Source organism: Chroicocephalus ridibundus, chromosome 8 (assembly GCF_963924245.1).
Source record: "Chroicocephalus ridibundus chromosome 8, bChrRid1.1, whole genome shotgun sequence".
NCBI classification, from domain to species: domain Eukaryota; kingdom Metazoa; phylum Chordata; class Aves; order Charadriiformes; family Laridae; genus Chroicocephalus; species Chroicocephalus ridibundus.
This window is the reverse complement of record NC_086291.1, coordinates 22,220,076-22,242,101: the sequence shown is the minus strand read 5'-3', so window position 1 is coordinate 22,242,101 and position 22,026 is coordinate 22,220,076. Positions and strand designations below refer to the sequence as shown.

At 38.5% G+C, this 22,026-nt stretch overlaps 1 protein-coding gene across 5 annotated transcripts in view; it reads left to right on the top strand.

Annotated features, from left to right (window-relative positions):
• The window catches only part of OLFM3 (olfactomedin 3), a 63,382-nt gene that overhangs the window by 27,462 nt on the left and 13,894 nt on the right, over positions 1–22,026 (top strand). For 2 of the 5 annotated variants that reach the window (XM_063344634.1, XM_063344630.1), the window contains exons 1-2: positions 15,177–15,335; positions 20,082–20,228. In XM_063344634.1, coding sequence (XP_063200704.1) covers positions 15,207–15,335; positions 20,082–20,228 — 276 coding nt within the window. In that variant the 5' untranslated portion in view covers positions 15,177–15,206. Of the gene's footprint in view, positions 1–15,175; positions 15,336–20,081; positions 20,229–22,026 lie in introns of those variants that run through there. The other 3 variants (XM_063344633.1, XM_063344631.1, XM_063344632.1) reach the window with 3 other exon arrangements.

The window sequence follows — 22,026 nt, the reverse complement described above, 5'->3', positions numbered from 1 at the left end:
AATGGAGATAATTTAGAAAAGTATTATTAACAGTCTTCAGCCTCAAGTGGTCATCCCTTGCATCCCATTTAAAATCTGCACAAGTCTGTTTTCTAAACAGTCTAAAATAGGGGAGAAGCTGCAACAAGCTAATTATTGGTTTATTTGGTTTTGTTTCTATTGACAAAGCCAACGTCTTTAAAATTATGTGTCACTGTCTATCCATTAGGCAAGTTTTCTTGTTATTATTGACCGTGCGCTGCTCAAGTCATGCATTCGTATTTCTGCTTTCCTTGCTCCTTTGACCCTTTCCTTCCCCTTTGACTGCAAGAAGGCTTATGAGAAATAAGAACACAGGCAGCAGGCGTTTCCCTACAGCAGCCATATTTGCAAACTAGAGAATGTATTTTCACCCTTTTTTTTCCACATTATATTTTACATTAAAGAAAAACACTACCTAATTCTTGCAAATAGCCCTGTGGCATCCCATCTGGCCCAAAAAAAGACAAATATTTTCCCTAACCACTGATTGAGGTGGGTTTCATCTGGAATCACTTTTCTCCTTATTTGTGACAGATTGACTGTGTGTTATATTCATAAGAAAACAAATAAACAATAATTTGCTAGTCCATCAAAAGCAAAAAGTCAATAAAAATGTAGTGTATGTGAAATGCAGTTTCTTCAGCTTCTCACTTTTGAGCTCTGTGATACTCTCTTTGGCATCTTCCTATTTCTGCAAAACCATCTCATTTTATATAGATTTTAAATCATTTTATTCTAGTTATAAATTTAAAACTGATTTCCAAAGCTAACAATTATGGTCTTCAGTGCTTTCTTATTGCTACTTAATTGCCTTAACACCACCAGCACTTTGACAAATTGACTAAGACGTATCCATTTTTGTCCAGTTTCATGTTAATAGTTTTTACTTTTATGGTTTAACCTCTTGGTGCTTATAAAAAGTCAATGTGTAGTTGGTAATATGTTCAACACCAGGAGATCTGAACCTTGGCTAGGAACACACTGATGCCAGACAAAAACTCAGAGCAGAATTTTTGCTTGGTTGGGACAAACAGCTGCAAAATATGGTAAAGAATTGCATAGTCGTAATTATTTCTGCATTACACTGCTTAAGCAGCAGAATGGCAAGTTATACCCCTTAACAGGAAGAGCACCTTGCCTGCAACTTGCGGGTAATTTTTATTAAGCTTCAAATAATCAAAGGAAAGCTATGATAATTTTATCACATTTGGAGTTCCCTCAGCCACTCCTCATAAGACTTCTCTAGACCCCTCAACCAGCTTTGTTGCCCTTCTCTGGACACGCTCCAGCACCTCAATGTCCTTCTTGTAGCAAGGGGCACAAAACCGAACGCAGTATTTGAGGTGCGGCCTCACCATTGCTGAGTACAGCGGGACATTCACTTCCCTAGTCCTGTTAGCCACACTATTCCTGGTACAAGCCAGAATGCTGTTGGCCTTCTTGGCCACCTGGGCACACTGCTGGCTCATATTCAGCCAGCTGTCTACCAATACCCTCATGTCCTTTTCTGCCGGGCAGCTCCCCAGCCACTCTTCCCCAGGCCTGTAGCGCTGCATGGGGTTGTTGTGACCCAAGTGCAGGACCCGGCACTTGGCCTTGTTGAATCTCATACCATTGGCCCATCAATCCAGCCTGCCCAAATCCCTCTGTAGAGCCTTCCTACCCTCAAGCAGATCAATACTCCCGCCCAGCTTGGTGTCATCTGCAAACTTACAGAGGATGCACACAATCCCCTCATCCAGATCATTGATAAAGATACTAAAGAGAACTGTCCCCAGTACTCAGCCCTTGGGAACACCACTTGTGATCGGCCACCAACTGGATTTAACTCCATTCACCACTGGCCATCTAGCCAGTTTTTAACCCAGGGAAGCATACGCCCACCCAAGCCATGAGCTTGGATGCTGTGGGAGAGGAGAATGCTGTGGGAAATGGTGTCAAAAGCTTTACTACAGTCTAGGTAGACAACACCCACAGCCTCTCCTCATCCACTAAGTGGGTCACCTTGTCATACAAGGAGATCAGGCCAGTCAAGCAGGGCCTGCCTTTCATAAACCCGTGCTGGCTGGGTCTGATCACCTGGTTGTCCTGTATGCGCTGCATGATGGCACTCAAGATGATCTGCTCCATAACCTTCTCTGGCGTCGAGGTCAGACTGACAGGCCTGTAATTTCCTGGATCCTCCTTGCAGCCCTTATTGTAGGTGGGCATCACATTTGCTAGCATCCTGTCAACTGGGACCTCCCTGGTTAGCCAGGAGTGCTGATAAATGATCGATATGTATTTCATTGTGTGCTTTAATCATTTTTCTATGGGACATTTTAGAAGTACTGAGTGATTCGAATACAATTCAAAAAATATAACCCTAACATGCTTTACTCAGCTCAGGATAAAAGGTAGGATATAAAATTCCAGATACGATATAGGTCAGATTTTAGAAAAAGATAGTTCACTTCTGAGGCACCATCTCCAATGTTCTCAAGCAGGATTAAAATTTTGAGAGGAGAGAAAAGCAGACAGATTTTTTTCACATGGATTTTGTTGGAAATACTAAATACTTCATAATTTTCTCCTCCCAAGCTACATTTGAAAATGTGAGCTCTATTTATTTAAAGCTTTTCCTACCTCTCTCTCGCTATCGACATGCTGAAAAAGACAGTTTCATCCCTTTAAGCAATATGTCACATAGAGCACGCATTGCGTCTCTGATGTTTTTATTAACAACGGCATACTGGGTTTCCAGGTGAAAATTAAAGTGTTTCTGCTCACTATGAAGACCAAAATTATGATGCTTTGTTTGTTTATGAAAGACATTATTATGACTCATGATACTAAATGATGGTTCACAGAAATCATACAGCAAAATACTTTCCCATGATTAAAGAAGTTCACCTTTAGCTCCAGCAATAATGACAACACAATTTCAACAGTTTTTCTCTGTTGACAACCAAAGTATCAATATTCTCAGTTACTTGCAGTCTATGAAGGATTGATATATTAATGGTTTGGTTGCAAGAGGACTATATTTACATACCTGGATCTTGAATACTAGATTCTATACTATGTTATATGACGGATTTTTTTATTATTATTATTTTTCCTTTTAAATTACAGAAAAGGGCTAACCAGATAATCCAGAACTTAAGCTATCATGAAATCCAACTAAGTATGCGGTGAACTGTGTAACTGGCTGTAATTTAGTCATCTCCATTTTAAGATCATAAGATCATAGAATCATAGAATATCTCAGGTTGGAAGGTACCCATAAGAATCAGCTAGTCCAACTCCCTACTCCTCTCAGGACTTCCTAAAACTAAACCATATGACAAGAGCGTCATATCCAGACACTCCTTGAATTCTGACAGGCTTGGTGCCATGACGACTTCCCTGGGCAGCCTGTTCCACTGACCGACTGTCTTCAGTGAAGAACCTTTTCCTAATATCCAATCTGAACTTCCCCTGCCACAGCTTCATTCCATTTCCTTGTGTCCTATCGCTGGTCACCAGAGAGAGGAGATCAGCATCTCCCCCTCCGCTGCCCGCCTTGAGAAAGTTGTAGTCTGCGATGAGGGCACCCCTCAAACTTCTGTTCTCCAAGCTGAACAAAGCAAGTGAGCTCAGCCGCTCCTCATAAGTCTTACCCTCAAGGCCTTTCACCATCTTGGTCACCCTCCTCTGGACACACTCTAATATTTTGATGTCCTTCTTATATTGAGGCGCCCAAAACCGCAGACAGTGCTCTAGGTGGGGCTGCATCAGTGCAGTGTAGAGTGGGACAATCGCCTCCCTCGACCTTGGCTAGCTGTGCTGTGCTTGATGCACCCCAGGACACCATTGGCCCTTTTGGCTGCCAGCTACGGTATATCACAGAAATGAATTAAAATATTTCCTCTGCAAATGTTCAGGTTTCGACAGACCTGAAGAATATAGTGATTTTGCCTTCAAAATGCTGTGTATCGTTTGATATTAGGGGGTCTTACCCTCATGATCTTTACAGTAGTTTGGATTGAAATTTCCGTTTCTTGTTTTGTGATCCTTGAGATGAGCTTGTGCATGTTTTTTAAATGATCTTTTGGGATTTAAAACACCTTTCAGGAGCTCCAGCACAAGTAGTGTGTCCAAAGCAATTTTTTGCCCTTGTGCAAATAGTTCCTTCACTTTCTGCATCGCTGTTAACTAAGCTGCAGAAAGGAATTACGAGATTCAGTAGAAATCTTTTATTAAATTTTGCTGTCGTTTGCTAATGAGTTAGTTAAATCTCCCTGTAAAATTAATACCAAATCTCGAATGTTATGTAAATGCCTTCATTAACCAAAATCTTGGCCCTTTTTTACTAATTAGGTCTAAAAGCTTATGTGAAACTTTACCAGCTTTGCCTGTGAATTCTGTTCTTCACAATCACATTGCTAAGCAGTCCTTTAAAGACTCACTGACTTTGTGATTCTTAATTGGTGAATTCCCCCAGATTCAAGCTAGAAAGAAAAATAGCTGCATTGAACTTCTTGTGGAGAGAAATCTTTTTCTCTGGAAATGAAATCTTTGCTTCTAAGCTATTCATCGATGCCCACTCCTCACACATTTCATATTTTTCCCCAGCGAGATAATAGCCCTCTCTACAGTTTTTAATTTTGATATTGTAAACAGAGGATTATGATGCACATAAGGATTAAGTGCTGGAGATGATAAAAAATAGCCTTAAACTGCTGAAAAAAACATTTTAAAAGTATAGGTTACAGGCCATACAGAGTGTGTCAGTAAACAGCAGGCTTCAGATGTGGCATCACCTGAGTCTTTATCATTTATAGTCCTCAGTTGTCAGCTCACTGAACCGTGCAAAACTGCAAAATTCCAGTCATCTAAGTCAGGAAGGACCTTGTTTCCTGTGGTCATAAAACGTGACTATGAAAGAATGAGCATAATGTATCGTGATGTGTACCCAGTGGTTTGGTGGTTTGGGTTTTTTTTTAATACTTTGCATTTGGAAGCTCAAATATGAGCCTGTTGTGTGGGATAAGTCATTGATCAGTTCGATGTCAGAACTGCTTACTGTGCTCTAAAAGCTTTGCTCTCTCTCACTGCCATGGCCTGGCGTATCAGACATTCCACTGCAGGACTGCAGAGCAACACAAAGCCCAGCCATCTTCCACCGTCTCCTCAACTGCTGCAATCATTTTCTGTAGTAACTGAAAAATCACTCATTATAAGTCCAAGACCACAGCTTTCTAACTCAGAGAATAAGGTTTAATGCGTGTTTTAGAGACACATGAAAAGGGGGAAGGAGGGGCGGGGGAAGGAAGAATAACACATTACAGGGTGAAAAATCACAAGCATTGAAATTATTAACCTGTAAGTACCACCATACAAGCCACAGTTATGTGATGAACACAGTTATTTGAACTATCCAGTTTTCATTTTCCACAAGTTTGAAGAAATATCCTACATTTATCTCAGCGTTTACATTGGCTCACGATTTTCTATGCCTAATTTTACGAGAACTTCCAATGTATATCACTCTCTTCTAATCAAAAGACCATGGCCTCTCCTGAGTTGCTAACTCTTGCCTACATGGATTTTTGTGAGCATTACGGTAATGTTGAGAATACTGACAGTCTGGGAAGTGGTACGTCAATCACACCTAAAGCAAATTGCTGGTAGAAATGGAGGAAGGAAAGCCGGAATAAAAATTACTTCTTTCAAAACAATGTGGATTATCTGTGGTCGTCCAACACTCGTGCTGAGTCTGGGATCCTGGAAAATCATAAGGTGTACGAACTACAGTAGCCTTTTTGTCCCAAAAAAAGAGGCAACCTCCAATACTAAGAAAATTAAGCAGCTCAGGATTTTGTTAATTCTCAAGGAAGGATATCAGCCCTCCCACAGCAAGAAGGTGACAGAACGACCATGCTGAGGATGGGCACAGTCGCATGACTGCCACTGTCCCATGCGTAAACGCTAGATTTAAAGAAAGGTGTTTTGGCTTGTCTGTCCTCTAGGTGTCTGTCTTTTGTTCTATTCCAGTGACAATTTAGGACCAAAGAGACAGCAATCCCTAATACCTCACGACTAAGTATGTCACTCTCATTAGAGCTCCATTTTCCTCCCTCTGTCTTCTTCCCTGAAGTTTTCTTTTCCCTTCTCCTATTACTTTTACAAAGTTTCTTCAAACTCATCATGTTCAAACTAGCTTTTACAATCTTGCTTCTCACCGTATGCAGAAATCTCAATCATCCATATCAAAACCTACAAAATTCACACTTTGTCATTTCAGGAAAATGGTAGCCAAGACTAAACCACGTTTAATTAGTGGTTTATTTATTTGTACAAGCCAATGTTACCACACAAAAGGTAAGAGCACTGATCTTCACAACATCTGGGACACATCTGTGTTTTTTTCATGTATACATTTGGTTTTGTTTGCTGCTGTGCATTACACAAGTGCATTTCTCACAGGCACATCTTCAGACAGCGCCAATTTAATAAATTTCTCTTTTCACTCACTAGAGGCCAGGAACAGAACCTTGGACCTTCAAATGTGGCAGACAAATTCCCTATCCATAAAAAGCTTCGTCTCCTATTAGCATGCCAGCCCTTAGCACCCTGCAGAGGGCAGCACCCATCCCTCATGAGGATGGACCTAACCACCCTGTTTTGATAATCTCGGCAAGAAAGAAAAAACAACAAAAAAACCAAACCCCGAACAACAGAGTAAAGGGCAAACTTCGTAAAAATGAGCAACTGAATCCTTTAAAGTGAAATATGTTTTAAAACTTTCATTTCTGTCCTGTAATATATAAATAGAAAATAAAAAAGGCAGCTAGAAAAATAATATGTCATAATTTCAGAGCTCTATGAGATACCCAGTATTATTTTACTTCAAGTAATAAAATTTTGATACATTTCCAAATAAATACCTTTAGTTCTTCTCAGCATTATTCAAATCAGAAACTTTTAGGATTGTTACAGCCTTACAAAATAACACGTGTTTGCTTTCTATAACCTTATTTAAACATAAAATTATGTTACAGCACCTTTGATCTCAGATCATGCTTTGTGGCATATACATGGACTATTTTACCCACTACTGAAATGCAGCCATCTCTGAAGTGAAAGACAGCACCTGTTTAGTTGTATTCAAAGCACTGTACAGCATTTAGAACAGATTACAGTATCCAACTGAAACTGCAGGAAGCATTTTGCTAGAGAGAACTCTACTGGCATTCTGTCTTGCAGGAAAGATCACCTGTGGAATTTTCTCAATATTCACTCACACTCCTTGTACGCTTTCATTCCTGTTTAAAAGTAAACTAGTCCTTCCAGAATGGCACTGAGAAACGGTATACATTAAAAATGGATTCACTTGCAATGAGACACGTTCACAAAATCTTCTTTTTTTGAGGATTTTGCAGGAAACGCATGTAGTGCTTTCTGAACAGCCACATAATTTTCTTTCTCGGGCTTTCTGCCTAATGAAGGAGAGCTTGATATCTCAGAAGGGAAACGTTAACGCCACTGTGCTTAGAAAATCCTAATGGGAAGATGCTACAGCCTTCAAATGCCGTTATCAGTGCCATACTGGTTAAACCTACAATTTTTTTGGCTAGTATCTAAATTTTCTGCAGCCTTCGGGGTGTCAGACTACTGGAAGTAAGCAGTAGTTTAGACTTCTGAGGAATTTTCCCTATTTCATCCTTATAGGTGATATGACAGGTATATGTTAGGAGAGGGAATCACTATGACATGACAGTTGAAGAGACTTGCCAAAAGAATGTATGACACTTGGTGGAATGAAGGGCAAGTCAACAGGATAACCCTCCCCATTTCAATTTTTCATTAGTCAGTTTATAGTCTTGACAACTGTCTGCATGAGGACATAAAAAGGAGGATAAAGCCAAGTGTTTCTGTAATGCAAAGCTGTTCATTTACGAAGAACATACAAAGACCTGTTTGTCAGAATACAGCAGGGATCAAACAACAGTAGATGGTTCCAAAGACAGCACTTAGCCAAATGTGAATACAACCATGCTACCAAATAAAAATGAGATGAGCCGTTCTCTGGACCCTGAGGCACAGCACCTTTCCACACACCAAAACTACTCTCTTTCCCTCCTGAAATGCTGCATCCATGTCCAAGCCACCTAACTCTGAATCATGCCCAGGCATAAAAGGAAAAGGTAATCAGGGAGTGTGTTAATAACAAGGAGCATTGTTTGCTATGGGCCAGTGTCCAACCCCATGCCCCAGCCCTGTTGTATTTATAAGTACAGACATAGCCTATTAGTCTCTTCCCAAAGCCAAAATTCCCCTTTTACAGGGAATTTTATTTTAAAAACCTTTTCTACTATCTTCATTTCTGTCTTTTTCTCACTCACAGAGATTCAAGGAGATTTTAAAAAGAGCCTGAAAAAATTTACCTGTGGTTATTAAACGTGACAGACCCCCGACAATCTCCAGTTTAGGAGTCTGAAACCACTGACTGCCAAAAGCTGTAAGCATACTTTAACCATAAAGAGGAAGGTTTAATTATACTGGCCATTTTCACAGAGTCTAAATGGACTTCTGTTCTAAGATTCTTATGTCTCTGTTTTCTGACATTTAGTTGCAGTCAGAGCCAGCTGAAACCACTTCTTTTATTAAATTACAACAGAATTCACTGATTTTCATGGCTCAAGCTCTACTCCAGTACTATGTATAATCTAAATTCATGGGAAATTTCAGCTTCTAGACATCTTTGAAGAACCAAGTTTCTTTTTAAATTTATCCTCAATGAAAGCCAACTCACCTGCCTCACCCACCCGCAACAGAATAATAGGTATTCTGAGGATGGAAAAAAGACAAAATTACACATGGTTCAAAACCTTAAGCATGAGGATTACTCCAGGAGGAATTATGCATAAATCCTTATATCCAATCCCTACGGTTTTCAAAAGAACGTGGAAACTGCAGTACTCTGTGATGCCCAAGCAATCCCAGACCCAGGACGATCCAACATTGCACCCTGCCATTCTGGGGATGTTCATAAGCGACAGGAAAGATCCCAGGATCATCCAAAAGCATGCAGATTCCCAGCCTCTGCTGAACCAAAAAAGTGTCTCTGCACAATCTTTAGTCATTCTCTACTAAATAGATATCTCTTTATATTTCAGAAAAGAAGCTTTTTGAGTAACCATGAATAACCTTGATCACCCAGGACAGAACAGAAAAGGGTGATTTTCATAAAGGCTTTTTCTTTCATTAGATCCATCATCATAACACACATTTAAGGGAAAAGCTTATGAGGTTTTACTGAGTATCCAATATAAATGTTACTGAAAATTCAAATGGGAGGAAATCAACTGCAGGAGTTTTTGTTTTCATTTCAGTTAGTCCTTCCTTGCCCATTTTCTTTTTGCCCAGCTATTTCAATTAACTGCAAACTTTCCTAAAGCACACCACCCAGCCTGCTTCTGGTTTCAGGCAATACTCATCTTGAAATATGCCCACTGTAGACACACTGTTTTGTTACTCTGTGCACTTTACACCTGGGAACTGCTAACAGCAGAACACAAGAGAATAGGTGGGAAAAAAACATGAAAATGTTCTCGAAGAGCAATGTTTTCCCTCATTCAAAGGAAGCTCCCTAAAGCCTGAAAAATCAACAAGCAGATAGCTAAAACCACTTCAGAAAGAATGTCACCTCAACAGCATTGGTATAGAAGCATGTAATGGACAACAGACTTTAAAAAATCCCCTTGCTCAATCCTTTTACTATCAGTGGAGATGCCTGACTGAAGAATGTCCCTGTGTGTGCCCAGATGAGCTGGGGACAGGATATTCTCTAAAAAGGGTACATACCTCAGTCTGCTCTGACAAAGAACCTGGATATTACTACTCACAAGTAACACTGCAAAGCCGGAGGGATTTGCTGAACAAAAACATAGAGGTAGATGGAAAAACTAATGTTTTCTCAGTGCTTCTAAATTCAGAGAATTGGAATTGAACTGAAAGGGCAAAGTTGTACTTGCTCAGTCCACCTGAGCTCTATGAATTCTAATTGCTATTCAAATTCTGAGAACTTTGCTTTATACATGCATTAACCTTATGTGAATAAATAATAATGCTCAGGAACATGACTAATGTAACGACATGCATTTTTTTAAAATCAATGTACTACTGAGTCACGACTAGAATACATCACATGGAGGAAAAGAACTCCATAGAAGAACAACACTATAACAAGGGAAGCTTTGACTTTTATGCACGAGCTCACTTTCTAAACCTGCCCTGTCAAAGCACAAACAGTGAGATTTAAGATTCCTGACTTTGCTCTGCTTCCAAGGAAGCTATTTCAGACATCTGAACCATGACTATGCAATTACTTTGATCTCTATCTGCATAAAATGCAAGGTTTTAGGCAAAGCCTTTACAGCATTTATCCATGAACACGATTTTGAATTTTAAGAAATATTTGTGAATGAGGTAACATAACTTTTTTTACATAAATTAAATAAGCTGGCATCGGGGTTAAGTGACTGCTGCTGAACTTCACCATTTCCTCTTTCTTATAAACACTATTTCTTTTCTTCCAGACAGGAGGTAATTAGACATTTTTCATGCATTTTTGTGTGTGTGTGTGTTCACGTATTGCTGACTCTCAGGACATTTATTTTGTCGATATTCTAATACTGACATTAATTACTTTTTATAGTACAAAGATTATCATACCTTTGTTGTGATAACGTAACTTTGGGCTGTATTCTCATTTACATTAGACTTTATTTAACCCAAATCAAAATGTAACAGGATCTCAAAGTGAAAGCAAATATCAGAGACTAGAAGAGCCTCCAACTTCTTATGTAATAACAATAAATTAGGGCACCCATACGATGCTTTAATAATACCTCTAATACCCCTAGTAATTTATAATAATTGAATATTACAGAACTGGTATACAGTAACTCTGCTAACAACACCGAAATTGCTTGAGATTCACATACTTACATGTAAGATCAAAATATGGCATCTGTAGTCATTCTGTATCAATATTTTAGCTTTTACTGACTTTAGATGTAGTTAGCCATGAAAAGAGGAAGTTATCATACCAGTAGAAATTTCAGGGTAGTAAAGAATAACGTTCAGATTTTAGAACTGCTGTTGCTTTCTAACTCTTATTTGGAACTCTTTCATGGCAGTTTACCATAGACTAGAAATACGAAATTGCACTTTTTTTTTTTTAATTAAAAAAAAGCAAAACACAGAGCTGAAATGAAACACAGATCGTAAGATTTTGTTTCTCGTTCCTAATGAGAAGAGAATAACTCTTCAGTTATTCTGTGGCTTCTGGTAAGATCTTTGTATATGTGATTTCAGATGTGTTTCTCACTAAATATTTTCTGTTTGCTTGCCATTTTTTAATTTACCCCAAAATTTATGGCAAAATACAGCTAAAATTTTAGTTCCTTGACAGAAAGGCTTTTTGGACATTTCTACAGTTCCAATAAGAACATAAATAAAATATAGTTCCAGTGCGTATTTCCACTGTTCAGCAAAGAAACATTTTCGGAGAAAAATCGTTCCCACGGATGTCTTCTCTCACAATGCTAGTCTCTAGAAATTATTTGACAAATGGGTGCATGAAACGAGGAATATTAGATGCACAGAATATTGACTATTACACTGAACAATAATGTTCCTGTCTAGGGGGAAGGTGTAGCCTGTGTAAACAAACCCAAGTTTAGCATTAAATCTGCAGTGGCATAGGACACAGATGCCACATACTCACTCACAGTCCTAGAGGAATGGGTTTGCAGCTTTCCAGTGTAAGCCACACTACTGCCAGTCCCTGGGCTAGGGCTGCATTAGCAGACACATATACCTCTAGAACCTGCCAGCATCCCTGCACCACAGTGCAAATGTACTTTAAAATCCTTGTGCAGTGATAGGGGATCTAATTTCAGCGCTATGGGGAATCCAGATACCAAATATATGGTAATTTTAAATTATATAACCAGCCAGGAGTACTAGAGGATTATCTCCTGCTACGCTCTTTAAAGATGTACCTAGCAGCAGTACCATGAATCACACATCAGCAGGTTTTCTCTTTAGCAGGTAAATTATTTGGAAGAAAATAAAGTTCTAAACAACATTAATGAATCCTCTGTCACAAAAACCAAGCAGCATGTCATCTGTTAGGAATAATCATAACAACCAAATAAACAGCGTTCTTTGCAGGAGTTGACAATACACTGGATTGAGGATAATAAGCAGTAATTATTCATCTGAACTTTAGAAAAGCCTTTTATTGTCTTTTGAATGTACTTCGTCCAAGGTTAAAAAAGTCAGGAGAGACAGATTATGTTCTTTCGTGAAATAGAAAATGTTTAAAAGAAGAAAAATAAAAATATTAACAGCTGCAGCTCAATGTGGTAAAAAAAAAAATCTGTCATGACTTTAAGGAAACGTGTTGGAACTGGGGGAATTAAAGCACTTATTAAACTTCTGAAAGAAGACATGAACAAAAAAGGTGATAAAACCGGTGAATGACAATCTTCTTTGTGTTAAGTCTAAAGAGGATGCTGAGGTACTTCAGAAGAACCCAATAAAACTAGAAAAATATGCAACATTGCCAAATGTTACCTAATCTGTATTGGAAGTAATCAGTGGAGTTACTCAGGAAATTGATAAATTGCCAATCAAGTGTAACAGTTCAGCAAAAAGCCTGACTCTCAATGTCATTCTGGATGGTTCAATATGCACATGTGTTCAGTGGGCAACTTTGAGCCTATTTCCACAGAAACATGAACTCTCTTTCAAAGACTCAAATGCCTCTGCTCGCTGTGCCCTTCATCATGCTGGACCAGGTAATGTCTGACTGACCTCTCAGACTTAAGACACCATATCAAGGGTGTCTTGCCACAGGTCTCTGTCTTCAGAGAAATACATATAATGGCAACCACCACACAATCCAAGCTATTATGAAATTCATCTTCAAAAATACAGAAAATATGCTAAGTAAAACAACTGCCATGACAGAACTATGGAACGCAGGAGTGCTTATGAATCTCTGGATCCAGCAGCATATCCCTGCACCACCACAAGCCCATACGGGCCTGAAATGTGGCACATACCAGCCATCTTTGTACTCTGGTTTTCACAGTAAGGAAACCCCGATGCCTGGCTGGAGCCAGTGTTTTGCAGCACTTGCTTGCTCCAGACAAGCAGGAGGCCAAGGCCCTACAACACACCCCAGAGGGTAAGCGCCGACACCATGACAAAAGCTGATTTATGAAACCTACTGCTGCTGTTGACTCCTTCGGAGTCAAGAGAACAACAGAAAGTAGCGTCACCACTGGCTCTCAAAAAGTATCGACAGTGTTATGAGATTTAACAACAATTACTTGCTTCATGGGCTTGATTACCATATTTACAGTATCCAAATGCATTGATGAAGGGTTTTTTCTATTAAGTAGCTGAAAGCAATTCTGGTCGTTGGAAGCAGATGAAGGTTATCATTTTCCAAAAAAAGGGTTTTCAGTGGAAAATTGCAGATTTGGACTGAACACCAGCCTTTCTCAAATTCACAATCTAATCATGACTTCTAGTAAGTATGTTTTTCACACAAGGCATAATTAAGCTGTGGAACTCTATGCCAGTGGATGTTGTGCCTCCTAAAAGTACAGATAAGTTAAAAAGTTACTTGAGAAATTAATGAAAGAAAGCATCACGAAAGACTATCGAATACACAGTAGTCACAACCTCTGGCCCAGTAAGTACCACAGTCTGCTGGAAAGTTACACCAAGAAAAATATTACTGTATGTTTGTTCTCTTCTTACACTCCTCTTTTAAGCATCCACTGCTAGCCATTACTAGAGAAAGGAGCTAAATGGATCAAGGAGACTGATCCATTGCAACATTTTTTTACTGGGATACTTTTTTTTGGAACTGAGCAAAAAGATCATGTTTTCTTATTCAGACATCAGCGTCATCAATTATCAGTTCATATTTTGAAAGCAACACGAGTTCTCTGGAGAAAACAGCCCTTGTGTGTTATTTTGTCCCAGGAGTTTTGGTATCAATTAGACAAAGTATGTGAAATAAGTCAATTTCAGAAACAAAGTCCATAACTGCCTCTGGGAAAAATACAGTAGTGTATCTCTCTGTAAACTTCTAAGCAAGCTTTTTCTAAAATAATTGCTGTTAGAAATCCTTGCTCAGCATTTCTTCTTTTTAAAAAATTTCTAAAAAAGTAAAACTACCCCAACGGCACAATGATTTCTACACTCTTTTTTTCTGGTGGGTTGGGGTTTTCTTCCCCACACTTGCTTAATGTATGAAAAAGATAAATTGCTCCTGAACCTGGAGATCATTCTACAGCACTAGAGAACAGTATATTTAACAGCAGATTAGAGCCAAAAGAAGTCTCAAAATCCTACATGAGCAACTCACAACTTGTCTTCTGTTCCCATCCAAACGGCAACTAAAATATACTGAATCTGCCAGCCCTGGATGTAACGCAGTAACTCTCCGTATAAAAGCTTGTAAACGAACAAGAACACCGAGAAATGTGAATCTTTACTGCTTCAATGTTCCTTTATGAACAACAAATATCTTAATAACAAGCTGTGCAAATTATAAAGCCACTGATGTTTGTAATTTATGTGAGATCAACAAATCAAGGAAGGTTCAGAAAGGTTTCGGGTGTTTTCATGGGCAGGCTGCCATTTCTTCCCCATCCCCTTGGACAAGTAGGGTATCATATTCAGAAACAGACCTGAGCATACTTCTGCCAAAGCAGTGATGGGGAGTAGGGGGTTTATTTGTGTTTGGGTTTGTGATTGGGCTTTTGCATTTCAGACAGGAACACATACCACTCTGCAAGGACTGAACTAATTAAGTGCTAATTGACTCTCTAGCACCCATAAAGAGGTTAATTCACCCGTGCCATCTCCCACTGGAAACTGCTATGATTATTAGCATAGAAAAGACTGCTTATTTAGTGGTCAGCATAAGATAGTCTTAAGTATTTGTTAGTAAAGAGCAGAAAGACAGAGGGCAAATAAGGATAGGAGTGTTTTAAATGGATGATTAAATCTGGGTAGCTTGATCTCCTTTCATGCTGTGGATGTTGTGTGCTGCAGTCACGCCTCTCACTGCCAGCCTGCACTGGGATGATAATCACTCACTATGAAAACTCATTAGCTCCACGGCAATGAGTCCTCCACTGCTGAAGCTTGGTGCTGTTCTTAGTACCATGGCAATGATCTCTAACTGGATGTCCCAAACTCTCCCATCTCTGGTAGGACTAAATACCACCAGAATAACCACTTCAGATACTCTAGTAAGTAGCTCTGATGTGTTGCAAGCCATCTTAATGCTGAAGTAGTGTCAGCAAAAGCTTTAGTTTGTTGCCTCTTTGTAAATCTCTTTTTAAGCTACTAATCTTCCTATCATCACTTAATGCATGCTTCTCTTTGGGCATCATAAAACTGCACATTAGTGAGCATGTTGTGGGCTTACTATGACAGGAAAAATTTTAAAATAGCATCCTTAAATATTTAAGAACAAATGCCTTCATCTCGAGCATGAAATGCTAAAAATAGTAGAGCAATGTAATTTCATTTGTCTAGACTTTTTTTCTTATGTTTACTGCTCCAGAAAAATGTATTGCGTTATAAAGAAAAAAAAATATCTAGCAGTAGGTTTCTTTTTGTCTGAATAATAATATATATTAGCTATTCACTACAATATGCAAGGAGTCTGATTCTTTCCTATTTTTCATTATTGGAGTACAGTTAAGCAAATAAATACCTGTTAGAAATAAAATAAAATTGGTACTAGGAGGTTGGGTACCAGGATTTTAGAAAGGCTGATACGGGAATAATACAAACGACACAAATACCACTTTGTATGGTTGATGCTTGTATACAGCAGCTTCCCTTAATGAAGACCTACAGAAAAGCTGTGATTAACTACTCATGAGAAGCCTAAATATTAAAGTAATACTTTAATTGGACAAGAGGGAACAGTATACTGGTATTCATAAACTGAACGAGTGTTTTACAAAATGTTTAGTAAAACACTCTCTGTATCTTTTTGTGTAACTGCAATCAGATGTTTACATAATAGTATGTTATGTAAAATGTAAATTTAACTATTTGTACAGTAGTTCACTATGCTCAGAACTTAGTAACTAAAACATGCATTTACTAATCAACATTTAATTAACTGAACATACGCATGCAGGAAAAACATTACTGCAGAAACATCACTGCACTTAGATTTTAAATATTACTACTTTAAAATTAATTAAATGACATAAGAAAGAATTCTGTTGTGTTTTAGAGCAGCAAGAAGGTGAGAAGACAAGGGAAAGCTCTCTTTTGTTTTCCTTAGATGTAAATTGTGCTCACTGAACTATAATATATAATGCTAGTTCTTGTGGCAATATGATATTATAAGTAATAAAGTTCTCTGTAAGATTTAAATCCAAGTTTAAAGTTACAACTGAGTAACTCAGAGATGCACACTAGTTATTATAACACACACATATATATATCTATTTATACACACATACATATGTATGTGTTTATATATATTAACATGTTCAGATTACAAGTAGTGTAAACTGTCGTGCTTTCTTTGGCTACGGCAGAGCACTGCCGATGTAAATGCCTCCTAAGTATTATTTCAATGATGCTCTTTGCACGACTGAGTTGGAGTGATATGCACATCTTGTGTTTGAAGAGGGGTAGCAGGAGTACCTGTAGAGCTGGGGAAACAATCATAAAAACCCAATTATCTGAGCCTGGAAACACCTTCCAAGTTAAGGGGGGGGGAAAAAAAAAAAAAAAAAAAAAAAAAAAAAAAACAAAAAAAAACTTCAATCACATGGGGTTCTTTTTGCATAAAACCAAGCACCCCAAATCTGCTACCTTTTTCTAAACTTTAGACGTGGGCTGAGAGACTTTATGCCGCAGGTGGTCAGTAATACTGAGGTCATCACTGACTGGTTTTTAGCTGCCATCAAGAGTTATCCACTGGCAGCTTGTCCAGTGAAGAGCGCAGCACATGCATTTCTTCAGAAATTCTCTCCTAGTGTATACACAGCTCATAAATTGTGTATACAGTACCAGGAAAAAAGAAGAAAACTCACAATTTCCTCCCTTCAGCTGGAAGAATTGTACAAGGAGGTGGGGTTGGGGAAATGGCCTCCTCTTTTCAGCTCTCTTACAGAACCATGATTGAATTTGCAACACAAATTGAAAAATACTGTTTATATTTAAGCAACCATATTAAATATATGTACTGCCATTTGGCTTGTCACTAGTAACAATGGAGGTAACTATGACAATTTTATCAGAATATACAAAAAATAAATATTTTTTTTTGTGAAATTGTGAAAGTGAAAAAATAAATCTTTTGTTGGTAAGTGAAATGAGTCTTTAGCACAGCCCCCTGCCAAGGCAATGATTAATATTGGTCTTTGTAGGGACTCCTCTGTTCTCTCCAGATTTTCAAGAACTAGCCTTATTTATTATTGTTGCTGTTCTCCAGTTGTTATGGTTTTCTCTTGTTTGTTTACTAAGGCCTGTCAGCAGTAAGCCTGCATTTGAAGACTACATTCAGTAGCTTCTTTCAGGTTTTGATGCCTTCTAGCTCCTTCCCTGCACAGCACAGCAGTTTCTGCTTGAGGTAGGGATTAAATGTCAAACTGAAAAAATAACAGAGGGGAGGGGGGCGGAAAAGCAAAGTGCACCTACACACACGTGCTTGTTTGTCTCTGTGATCACTCATATTACCCATCCTAACTAATGAAGGAACCCTAGTGGCCCAAATACAGGGAACCACAGAATACCACAAAGAAGTGTAGTCTAATTTGTAGGAGTACGATGAGAGTGCTTATTTATGCACAGGCAGCCAACAGCCATGCACTTGTATTGGGCCTGACTGACAGTCTCTCACTGTGAGAAATATTTTCCCAAATAGCCGTTACTTTTTAAAATCAAGCTGTATGTTAGACACCATAAGAAAATATCTGCCGAGTAAATCAATAGAGCTTTTTTTCTTTCTTAGATAGAGACGAGAGACACTCATGACATCATTAGAATATAGAAGTACATTTTGATAACACAGCCTGGATTATAATGGCTTTACTATAAACTGTGCATGATCCCAGTATCTCATCCCTTCTCCACTGTAGAAAACTTTCTTGAATGCAGTAAAACCAGTTGCCACCAATCTAAATGTAGCAGGTATAAGGCTCAAATATCACAATTTTTCATAAATTCATATTCAGTATTTCTGTCCTAAAGGAATTATAATCACAAGCTCTAGGTTCCTGAACATGTTCCTGAACTTCAACAAAAATTTGGTTTCCTTGCTCTTGCATGACAACACCACCTGGGCGTAAGTTCTAAGAGAATCATGGAAACCCCTGGAGTGAATAGAGCTTACACTTCACAAGGGTTACCAGCCTTCATAGGCTTCAGTTGTTCAAGCTTGCAATTTTAGTAGCTGCTCAAAACCAATTTAAATTGTCTCTGCAGAGGTAATTTTCTTTAGTTTTTATTGTTCTCCATGTCTTTAACTAGGTTCCCTTCGCCCTAAAAATTAAGGCGAAGAGAACACCATAGAGACAGAATAATTTAGCACTGAACTCTGGGTATACCTTTCTAGCAAATCCTAAGGCAAATTCAGCTGTCCTCTTTTTACAGTCATCTACATGATAAGACTTTGTTTTTCCTTGCAAAACAAGGGAACAATACAATTTCGATTTTTCAATTAGCTCTGCAGCAGAAGAGGTCACTGCTATTGTCAATGACTTCAGAAGAGTCATTGTCGTGAAAAGTCTGTGCTCTTTTCTAACCTCAGTTTACAGAGATATTGCACCTCTTCTGAGGTGAGGAACTCTGCAACTTATTCTGCACTAAGCCCCACCAGTAAAGCATCAATATCAAAGCTGGCCAGTTTAAATAATCACTCTCCGTGCTGACACTGAGTACAATTTTATATTATAACTAGTAATTGATTCCAACTGTGTCCAGACCACAATTACTTCAATGGCATCTATTACCATCTGTACTATGAAATTCAGTAGTCAATACTATATTACTAGAAAAGAATAATGCAAAATATTAACTTTAAATTGCAGATTGAAAAGAATTCTTGCGTCCATTAGTCTTAATTCCATCACCTGAATCTTTTCAATCATCTAATTATATTGCTTTCTCCTATTCTTACGCTGTGTATTTCTATACATCCCATTAAATACACAGATACTGGGTCACAGAAGATATCACACAAATTCTAAATGTAGTGTCAGCCTGCTCTGCAAGCAAATGTGGTTTTTTGCTTTTCTCTCTCGGTGGTGGTTGCTGTAAAAACAAAGAACAGGTTAGGAATTTCCAGAATTCTTCGGTCCCAGTGAAGGGCATGCAATATCTTAACTGCACTGTGCCATGCTTGCCATGACCCCCATACACCTAAACTAACCAGGCACTTTCCAGCACTACCCTGCAGCGAGTCTCTCTTCCCTTTGGCATACGTGCAGCAGAAGTCAAGAGGGAACAGTTTTGTCTGCTGCATCTTTAAGAGAAAACCTGCTTAACCCACATCCCCAACCCCTTCTGAGCCAATTCCCAATGCGTGAGTCACATACACTGTGCGCTCTCTTTGGGGTTTTATATTTGTTCTCTTCTGTCTTTGTTGTTTCCATTAGTCTAAAGTAAAAGTCATTCAGGCTGAAAGGATGTGTTTGTTCTCTGCTGATGAAAAACCGTAACATCCCTTTGCAAAGAATTAAATCAACTAGTTTATGCTGAATCACAAGCAGAAAACTGTTCTCATCCACCCTGGAAACAATGTGTGCTGGACACTTCTACAGAATTAGTATAAAGGTGTGAGATATGACAAACTGTGTGAAACCACAATCTAATTAGTTAAGACAGTAATAACTATTGACTAGGAGGAACCTCATTGTAAACATATACTGCAAAAATAAACAAGAGTGTTCAGAGGCAGTGGTTTTTCAAAAAACAAAAAGATCCATTCAGTTCTCTTTATTTTTATTATTTTGTTGTTACAGACTCAGATTAGCCCCAAGGAAGGGTGGCAAGTTTATAGTTCAGCCCAGGATCCTGATGGCCGTTGCATTTGCACCGTTGTTGCGCCGGAACAAAACCTGTGTTCAAGAGATGCCAAAAGCCGGCAACTCAGACAACTGCTGGAGAAGGTAAGTCTTCCCAACAAATTGCTCCTTTTGATCACCAAAATTCCCACAGAAATCCACTCCTTTCCCTCTAAGTTTAATACATAATGGAGTACTGAAGAGATATCTAATAAAAATATTTCTTCAGGGTAAATCCCCTACCTGTCTTCTCACCAAAAATCATTATTTGTCTATTTTCCTTATATCACACCTTTCCCAGCTCAAGCCACTTATCTAGAAAACTGAAATTGCATCTTCTCTCTTGTTTACTCCTCCCAAAATTCCTCCTCACACACTGAGAGGACTGATTTTTCTGTGTAAAAACAGTTAGAAATCCCACCTCAAACTAGCTAGTTGCTGTGGGATTTATACTACAGCTTCTGCTTCAATCATATGAGACTCTTGAAGGTCATTCCTTGGCTCTTATCAACAAATAATGAGCTACAGACATGACAGCATCTGCAAAGCGGACTGTACGGAAGAGAAACAGTTCTAATTTTCTTTTGTTAGTTCTTTCCTCAAATAATGCTATTTATTCATTCTCTGGTGGTGCAAATTTTCCTCAACCAACCCAATTCTTATTTACAGTATTATCCACTACTGCGTATATAGTAAATGCAGTGAAATGTTATTTTGCGTCAACAACGGAAAAAATGCTGCAACCATGAGAACACAAACTATCGCTGTGCATTCCCTGTAACCAAGTAACCAAGGGTATAGTTACTGTATTGCAGCCAGTGGCACAGAACCTGAGGACTGAGGAGGTGTTCAAACAGCAGCAGAAAGGAACATAAAATGTAGACTTAAAAATACACTTTTTTAGCTTACGGTTTTCAGTATTTTCTAGCTATGACTCCAGTGCTAATATAGTGCTGGATCCCCACAGATTTTCCCTCCCTAAACCTCCATGAACTTCATCAGGGACTTCGTTTCAGGTTGTGACAGGGCCCATAGCATGAGATGCAGGGAGAAGACACTGATGAACCAGCACAGGGAAGAGGAGCTACCTCCCCTCATGCTCTCTGTTAAGTAAACAGAGGAAAGCTTCAGTCCCCAGAGTCTTTGCCCTAGCACGTTTCTCAAACACTAAAATATTAATGTAAAAAAAAAAAAAAATAAAAATCCTACTTTCTTTTGTGGTAAGGGCTGGAGGGGCGTTAAGATGTCAACATAGTTTTTGAGCTGCCGCAGAAAAGAACCTAAATCATCAGTCCCTAAAAGCTATTTTCTTATGAATAGAACTGTGGTAATTATGGGTATGTAATGTCATATTATGACTTCACTAAGTCCATGCACAGTCATTTAATTAGACCCTCTATGTGAGTGCATGTTCTGCCAATTGAACCACTCAAAGTTCTTCCAAGACCTGAAGGACTTTATTTGCCTGCTTTCAACAATTAGAAACCAAAGAAAAGAGAAACACTACTTTTTTTCATTAAAAATACTTTCTAAAAACTGCTAATGGCAACCGTGCAACAATGTTGCAGTAATTAGTGCAACTAATGTATACTATTTTTAAGTATTTTAAGAGTATTTTAAAATACTTAAGAGTATTTTAAGAGTATTTCCTGAATCCATACATTCTGTAGGTTGCAATATATTAGTTTCAAACATGAATCTCAGTTCAAACATTGCATATTCTTGCAAACAACAAACAACAGGAACGCTGCCGGGTTTGTCTTTTATAAAGGTAGAATTATTTCTTTTTTTTTTTTTTTTTTTTTTGCTTGAGCCAAAACTTCAATGCGGTGCCTAATACATCATTTACAGCAGTCTACCTTTTTCAGGTTTTGGGAAAACAAAACACTTATTGAAACAGAAT